The sequence below is a fragment of the Elephantulus edwardii genome, unplaced genomic scaffold (assembly GCF_000299155.1).
Source record: "Elephantulus edwardii isolate Elephantulus edwardi_28Jun2011 unplaced genomic scaffold, EleEdw1.0 scaffold00098, whole genome shotgun sequence".
Taxonomy (NCBI): domain Eukaryota; kingdom Metazoa; phylum Chordata; class Mammalia; order Macroscelidea; family Macroscelididae; genus Elephantulus; species Elephantulus edwardii.
In genome coordinates this window covers 8,134,650-8,143,584 of record NW_006399848.1, presented here as the reverse complement: position 1 = coordinate 8,143,584, position 8,935 = coordinate 8,134,650, and the positions used below count along the sequence as shown (strand labels likewise).

Here is an 8,935-nt window from a genome sequence, read left to right as displayed (position 1 = left end):
CCCATCAACAAACGAATGGGTAGAGAAGCTGTGGTATATTCGCACAATGGAATACTATGCTGCATTGAAAAACAAGGAACTCGTGCAATATTACTCAAAATAGATCCCATTTTTTAAAGTGCAAATGTGTGTTCTTCCCTTTTAAAAATAAAGGAAAATATGAAGTTAGCAAAGACACCTTAAGTGCTACAAGTCACACGCACAAGTGGGCCACAACTGTGTTGTTAAGTGCCATCAAGTCGACTGTGGCCCATAGCAAGCCTATGAACAGCAGACCTAAAATTTGCCCTATCAGGCACCATCCTCACAGTCTCAGAGGCTTGAGCCCATTGTTTCCATCGGGCCCTGTGTCAATCCATTTTGTTGAGCATCTTTCTCTCTTTGGAATTATCAATTTTCCTTGTTTATTCATTGCTCTCAAGTGGGAACTGACTCATAGCTGACCCTGCAGGGGTTTTTCTGAGGTTGTAAATCAGAAAGAAGACTGTCCATCTTTCTCCTACAGACCTGTCGGTGAATTTGAACCACCAGATAGGTGCTACCTTTGGGTTAGCAAAGTCACACTCTACAGACCCTGCCAGCAGATACCGTAGATAAGGAAAGCCCGAGTTTCCTTTTTAGTACTAAAGTCTTACTGGTTGTAGATTCTGTCAAGTTGGTTTGGTTCACATGGACCACGTTTGACATGGCTTTCTTGACTGCAAATGGAAACAAATCTCTAGATTTCTTTCTCATAGAGCTACTGGGTGGATTGAAACAACCAACGTTTGATTAGCAGCCAAGCATTTAATCATTACACGACCAGGACTCCTTTAAAAATGTATTAGCCAATTTAATAATACTCAACTTTCTACCATAAAACCTGTGAAATCTGGAACCTCTATGAGGAGGGAACTAGTAAAAAAAGGATAATACAAGTAATTTTCACTAACTAGAGAGCAAATAGAAAAGTGGAGACTGCACCACGTCAAGAGCAGAAAATGCAAAACTTGGAAAAAACAAGCCAGACCCGTCAATTCTAGCTCTCATAGGCTTCACTATAATAAAATATAAAATATATTAAAATTTAAGTTCCATTAAGTCCAACATGTTGACTGAAAAAGAAATTTTAAAATTCATCAGTTTTATAGAATTTCTGTTATTGAGGTTCACTTGTTGCACCAAAAAGTTTATTTTTTTTAAATCTTTTTAATTCTTTGCATCTTGGAGATAAGGGTGGAGCTTTGTCTCACACAGCCCATGTTCCTTGGAGAGATATCATGCTTGGAAAGGTGAGGGGTCAGTGAAGGAGAGAAAGGCACTCAACCAGATGTACTGACGCAGTGATGGCAGCAATGGGTTTGACTGTGTTAGAGATGCTGAGGCTGGCACAGGATAGGTCAGGGATCAGGTCTGTTCATAGTGTTGCTAGGAGTCATACTCAACTCAACTGCACATGTTATGTGCAGTCGAGTCACCTGTGACTCATAGTGACTCTATGCACCTGTAGCTGTGAACCCTGCCCTATCACTGTCTCTGACACACCTATCTCCCATGGCTCCGGTTGCAGTGTCAATCCATCTCCTCCAGGATCTTCCCCTCTTGTGCTATCCTTCCATTCTTCCAAGTATGATGTCCTGCTCCAAGAACTGGTCTCTCCTGGCAACATGCCCCAAGTATATAAGCTAAAGTTTCACAATTCTTGCCTCCAAGGAGCAAGTTGGCTTCTCCCTCTCCAGGGAAGACCTGTTTGTTCTCTTGGCAACCCATGGTGTATGTTCAATAATCTTCAACACCATAACTCAAAGGCATTGATTCTTCTTATGCCCTCCATAGTCATTGTCCAGCTCTGATGCACATAACAACACATAAATAAAGAACTTTTGAAAACGTTCTCCAAAGGAAGGAGGTTTTTTTAAAAAAAAATGGTTAATTACTCTTTTGACAGCATGAATTGATCATATCTGTACTGACAAATATCTCAGTTCAACAGTATATGCTTCTTAAATGTAGAAGAATCCAACTATCTGTTTACTCCTCACATTTCAATGAAAGTAAGGATTGCATCATTTCAATAGACTTGTATCTTTCCTGCAAAATAAAAAGTTGTTAGGACCTGACATCAGATACTGTATAAAGAAATTTCATTTCTTGCTAACATTCTTATAACCTGTTAGCTATAATTTATCTGTTGAATTCTTTTTAAAGATATAGTCTTTAAGCAAAAAGCTGCTGTAACAGCTATGCTGTCTTTCACTGTCATACACATATCAAGACAGCACACATTTACAAACTTTTTATTGTAACTTGTTATAGAAACATTTACTATATTCAGTGATATTGTTAATAACATATTATTTGGGATATTGTTACATGTTACACTTTCTAAAATAATCCTAAAAATTTGATTTTTATCCTTTAAAAATTATTTAAAATGCAATTTCTTATCACAATAGCTTCATTTTCCCTGGTCTACAATATTTGTTTTATTTTAATCTGTTTCCAAGCTTAATTTTCCTCTCATCTACACTATTTGTTTAGATATTAAATAAAATTATCATCTACTACTTTAGTCATATTTTCTCCAGTCTTACTTAAAATTCAACATTTTATTTCAAGATCTAAAGGTTACTAATATTTCTGTTCTGATGATACTAGCCAAGAAGCTCTGGTGACATAATTCAAAGTGAGCTGTTTCAGTTACTAAAAGGCTATGAGTCTCCAGTGGTTAAAATCCTCCATCAGTTCCTGAGGGAGCAAATCGGAAAACCAGTGGAGTGTCCCTAAGAGTCAAAACTGAGTGAGCGGCAGTGGGCTGAGCTGTTGAACTGTTCCTTGCTCTTCATGGTAGTACAATGTCTCTAGCCATTTCCAGAATATTACAGTCTTTTTCAACTTCAGCTACAAAGGTAGTTTGGGGCTGGGGAAAGTCACTCTAAAGAAATAAATACATATGCAAACAAACAAACAAAATGAGTACTTGTGCAATGACTGCCCTAAATAACAGTTTAGCGAGAATTGCATTCAGTTGATCCCCATCTCGGTTTGGCAGTAGTTTGTAAGTGGAACTTGAAATGTCTTATAAAAATGAGTAATGTCAGTGGCCAAACTGCTCTCCACCAAAATCGCTGAAGGCATTTAAGACAGCTGCCTTGCAGCTTTTGTCATCCCATTCCCAAAACAAGGCTTTGGATTTTCACACTGAATTGAAGCTTTCTTTAAATATAGAGGGCAGGGATTAGCAATGTAATAAGTAGACTAGAAAACTGACAATTGTTAAACATATGTTTTAAACTCTTTGAATTAAACATAGGCCCTCCAGAAACAAACAGCTGCTACCTGGACAATATCACAAGACATAAATTTAGAGAGTAGAAAGAGGCCTTTACTCCAGAGAAGTAAAATGACTTTCCTAATTCTGTACAATCCTCTCCTTTTTTGAGTGTTTAGCATCCTGTTCCCTCTTTTTCTAATCATCCAAATTATAAACAGCTTCAAGTATAGCATTCTAGTACCTCGTAACATTCTAGAATGGAATACAGAAGCAAGGTCCCATATCTTTTAACTCCTTTACTTGTCCAAATCACAAATATTGATATTGTAGTCATCTGTTGTAAATAAGTTGGAAACCAATCACAAATACAGAGCCCAAAGAAACTGAGAGTGGTTTTTTTTTTTTTTCTTTTCATGAACTCAACCTCACTGCCACTGTATTGGTTTCAACTCACAGTGGCCTTTCACTGGGTTTCTGAGGTTAAAACAGAACTGGAAATTACTCCTCTTTTTCCCTCTGAGCCACTCATTCACCACAGTCAAGTGAGAACATCCAGTGGGTTTTCAGTCCTATAAACTGAATAGGAGAAGATTATTCACCTTTCTCCTGTGGAGAAGTCGATGCTTTGAACTGCCAGAGACATTGAGCCTTACAACTAGTAGTCAACTCCCTAGAGATTACACTACCAGAACTCCTCATTTTCAGTCCATATAATCGGTGTCAGTTGAATTTGCTTCCATTTCCTTCTAACCTCCTCTCATCTTCATGTTTGTATCTTCCTCCAGACTTTCTGCTCTAACATCTCTGCATACTCCAAGGTCTCATGCACTTTTTGCAGAGAGCCAGAAGCCAAAAAACACAGAAACCCTCATTCCCAACTCTACCCTGGGAAAGCAAAGAGAAAAATTTACTTTAGGTGAAACTTGATTCCTCACATAAGCACACCTACATCCTTCTGTTTCCTCAGAGAAATCATCTGTAAAAGGCAAATAGACTCTCTCAAACTTCTCTTTCTAATATTGATTGCTTTTTCCTTGCCTGGCTTTTGCGGGCATAATTTTTTGTTTGCCTGTTTTATTGTGATTTGAGTGATAGTTTACCGGCAAATTGGTTTTCCATTCCACCATTCATACGTGTTTTGTTTTGTGATATTGATTACAATACTCAGACTATTGCGAGCACAATTTTCCCACTTTCTGTGCTTCTTGGTTCCATGAATCCTATCCTACCCCTTCCTTCATTCCTTCTTAGCTTTATACCTGGGAAAATGCTACCTTTTTGGCCTGATATGATTGATTATTCTGAATACCTCCCTGGTGTTATTGTTCCTGATAGGCCTGTCTGTTATTTCCCTGAAAGTAGAACCATGGGGTGAATTTGTTCCAAGTTTGGAATGAAGCTTAAGGGTTGCAGTCTTGGGGTTCCACCAGGCTCTCAGGTCAATAAGTTTGGCCTTTTGTTTGTTTGTTTAACTCTACTTGTTTTGCCTGATACCCAAGATCTTCTACTGTGACTCCTTTTAGAGGTGTTAGCAGTGAGCTGTGGTTAGTGAGTATGATCTAAATCAGGTTTCAGGATTATGGAGTTGAAGATTCCTATACGGCTTGGGAAGATAGTGAGATGCCGAAGGAGATGAAACCCTTACCCAGGTGATTAAACCAGGATTAACACGGTGACTGCAGCAATGGGATTGAGTGTGTCAGAGATTGTGAGGATGGCACAGCATAGCACAGTGTTCAAATCTGTTGTTCTTTGGGTCAATGACACCTGAAAAAACAACAGTAACATAAGTCTTTAAATCTAATTGATCTGCTTTTCTCCCTTCTTCTTTGTTCTGGACAGGGAGAGTTCAATTGTAGTACTTTTAGATGGCTGCTTCCAGACATTTAACAACAGTGGATCCTCATCGAGGTAGGAGGTAGAATACTGTCTTTTTGAACTGTTAAGTAAGGACAAAATGTTTAATACTCATAAAACTCAGAATTTCTAGAACCGTCAAAGTTGAAATAACTCACCCAAAGCTATTGCCTTGAGGTTATCTTAGAACCTTATACCTTGAGCTGAAGCTAATCCCTTGAAAACTGTCTCTAAATCAAATAATAATTTAGCTTAATTAGTAAATGAAGCTTGCCTTGGGCATTTTGGTCTTTTAAGAACTATCTATGCAATCTGTTTTAACAGTATTCCAATTAAAGAATAGCAACTGTGGTTGGCTTGGGGAAAAGATTTTGGTTTGGTTTTTTTATTGATTTGCTTATAAAGTTCATATTCATTGTGTTTCACAGTATGCGTCATTCATACTATGTCTCCTGCGATCATGCTCAGATAGTATGTTTTATAAAATTGATCACCATTGGGCCTTTCCCATTGTTACCCTATCTTTTCACCTGGATCCTTCTCATTTCCTTGCCTCCCTCCCCTGCATCCATCAAACTGTGCAACCCCTGTAGTTTTGCCCCTACCCATCCTCACACCTCAATTCCCACCCTTCCTCCCTTGGGTTCCCATACATGTTTTACCAGCTATCCTTCTATTTTAACAATAATGGCCTTATGCAGTATTTGTCCTTATGAAACCGAGTTCAGTCAGTAATTATTTTGACTTTCTACAAGAAAATGCTGTATGGAATCCTGCATGTCCACCAGTTATATTAAAACTATTCTTACCCTATTTCTATGAAAATGTGTGATTTCTAGCAATTAATTGAAGTGTGCAAACCAATAAAAAGTGCTTCTTCTCTGTAATAATTTTTACTCTTCATTGTAAATGTTTCTCCAATTTGCAACTAAAAATTTAAATAGCTTCACTCAGTTTCTTTTATTGATTAATATTATTTTTTAACACTGAGATGCTCAAAATTAATGATCTTTTTCCTTGAAAAGTATGGGGGGGAGGAAGCAATCAAGAAGAATAAACATTTTGGAGGTAGAACAATTAAAAATGTAAGATAATTTAATTATTAAATGCTAAAATCCAGTAGTCAAGAAATATCTGTTAGTATGTATTAAAAAAATATTCACTGTGTGATAATTAGTGTGTTTGTAAAAACTCTGAACTAGAACTTTGTGGCTTTGCGTTGTTGTACTGATCCTGACTCATAATGGTTTCATGACATTTTTCTTAAACATTATCTACATTGAAGCCTTTGGCTCAAGGGAAGAAACTGCCAGTAGTGAAATAGCAAGCCACTGACTGACACCAACTTTGGGGCAATTTTTGGAAAGAAGTAGCCCTCTATAGAGTCTGGTTAGGATATGATACAATTTACATATTAATAAAGTCAATGTTAGTAGAGGCAAGTGTTTCATTGGACTTTAGAACATATAATCTTTTCTAGTTCTCCTTTTCCCATTATTCTGTAACAGTTGTAGATAATAACTTCTGCTTTTTCTTTTCATCTTGCCTTCAGGGAAGCCATGCAATGAGCTGTACTCTTTGGGTGGAGTTAGTGAAATACAGAGGGTTTCAGAGGCAAATATTTACCTCTGCCTGAACTCGGACTAGAATGGACAGGAACTGGAAGCCTTTCTTTCTCAAAAAGGACTCTTGCCCATCGGGTTCTCACCTCTGTTGCCCTCTAGATGTTGAAATGTGGCTTGGGCTCTTCACAGTATTCCTTTCTTTTGCAGGTACTTGTTCGGGACTGACAGTGACAGTACCATCGCACACCATCCATGGTGTCAAGGGCCAGCCCCTCTACCTCCCTGTGAACTATGGTTTCCAAACTTTGGCTTCAGACATCCAGATCATATGGCTGTTTGAGAGACTCCACACAATGCCTAAATACTTACTGGGCTCTGTGAATAAGTCTGTGGTTCCTGACCTGGAGTACCAGCACAAGTTCACCATGATGCCCCCCAATGCATCTCTGCTCATCAACCCACTGCAGTTCACCGATGAAGGCAATTACATCGTGAAGGTCAACATTCAGGGAAATGGAACACTCTCAGCTAGTCAGAAGATACAAGTCACCGTAGATGGTGAGTCCATTATAACTATGTCTGAGCAACAGGGTGGCCTAATAGTAATTGCTCAGGTATCTAGGTGGCTAGGGATTTACACCTGGCTCTACAACTTTGAGGATAATCTGATAGCCTACTGGGCAAGGACAAAGCAGTGGCAGGTGGTTTGAATCCACCAGTTGCTACATGGAAGAAAGACAATTTTCTATACAGTTTAGAGCCTCTGACAATCTGTTGAAGGGTCAGCTATGAATTGGTTCCAATTTAATGGCACATAACAGTAAAAACAACTTCAAATTTGGGAAAATTCTTTAACCTCAAAAATCTCTGTTTCAGGACTCTAATAATATTATATATCATAAGATGCTCTCGAGAGATTAAATATGACATTAAATATAGGTACTATACTCAATGCCAAGCAAAAGGTAATGGAGCAGTAAAAAGAATTTCTTCTTTTGCCTAGAAACTGTCAAGTATAATTGCTGATATGATGATATGGAGAAAGTCTTTCTTACCTTCCCATTAGTACTGTGGCAAAGGGCCTATTCTTGTCACATGAAGATTTTTATTTTGGTAAAAATTTTAGAGTACATGAAACTCATAAAAGTACCATACTTAAGAAACAATAGAAGTTGTTAGAAATATCCCTTGGTGAAACCTGGAGCCAACTAACTTTCAAATATTTCTTTTCATCATTTGATTATATAAGTGGAACTCTTCAAATGTCTTATGACCAAAACTTAACTATGGATTTTCTCCTTACTTCGTAATATTCTTTGAATTTCATAAATATCAACTCTATTGTTTTGGGTCCACAGGAAAGACCTGTTGGCTTTACTTTCAAACTATAAAAAAAGTTTTCACCACCATCCCAACTATAGGGACTAATTCCACAGTGGGCCCTCAGCAAGATTATTCCATTAGCCAACTTCTATTCCTGTTCTTTGTAACTTAATATTTCCCAGTAGCTTTCTATTTTGTACAGAATGAAAGTCAATGTACTAACAATGATCAAAAAAGCTTGGTAGGCTCTCCTCTCACGAATATGACTTTTTCCTACTCCTCCTTTCCTCATACTTCTTGTTCTTCCTAGAAGTTGCTAAACATATAATTTAAAACCTTTATATGCTGTTCAATCTTCTTAGATTCTTTATCCCACTTGTTAGCACATTTCCCTCTCTTATTTCTTTTATGTGTTATCACAAATAACATTCCAACTGTGAAGCCTTTCCTTAGGCCGTCACGAATAATCAATCAATCTCAATCTCTCTCTCTCACTTTTCCTCTCTCTCTCTCTCTGACTCTCTCTTTTTTTCTTCTCTCTCTCCCTCTACCTCTCTCCCTCTCTCTCATACACAGAGAGGGGGTGAATTTCAAATTCCGCATTGCACTGGACTTGTTATAGGTTTTGTTTGCTTGCTTCTCTTTCCTACATAGAATACAAGACTTACATAAACTGTAGCTTTATATTATTTACTATTTGTTTTCTCAGTGCCTAAAGCTATCACAGCAGGTACATAGAGAGTGGATTTTGAGAGAACTTTCTAGAGATGATGTTGATAATATTTTCCTGTGTGATATGCTGTATCCTTTAAATAGAAACCCCATTATTTGTTAGTCTCTAATAAAGTGAGGTCTGTTTGAGGTCCTGATAGGCATTTGGGGACAAAGAGAAATATCTTTATAGGAATCGCCTACATTTTGATTACACATTTTTAGG

At 37.7% G+C, this 8,935-nt stretch overlaps 1 protein-coding gene across 1 annotated transcript in view; it reads left to right on the top strand.

Moving 5' to 3' along the window:
* HEPACAM2 (HEPACAM family member 2) overlaps positions 1-8,935 on the top strand; it is a 67,715-nt gene that overhangs the window by 2,296 nt on the left and 56,484 nt on the right. The window contains exon 2 of the mRNA XM_006891497.1: positions 6,883-7,233. Coding sequence (XP_006891559.1) covers positions 6,883-7,233 — 351 coding nt within the window. The remainder of the gene's footprint in view (positions 1-6,882; positions 7,234-8,935) is intronic.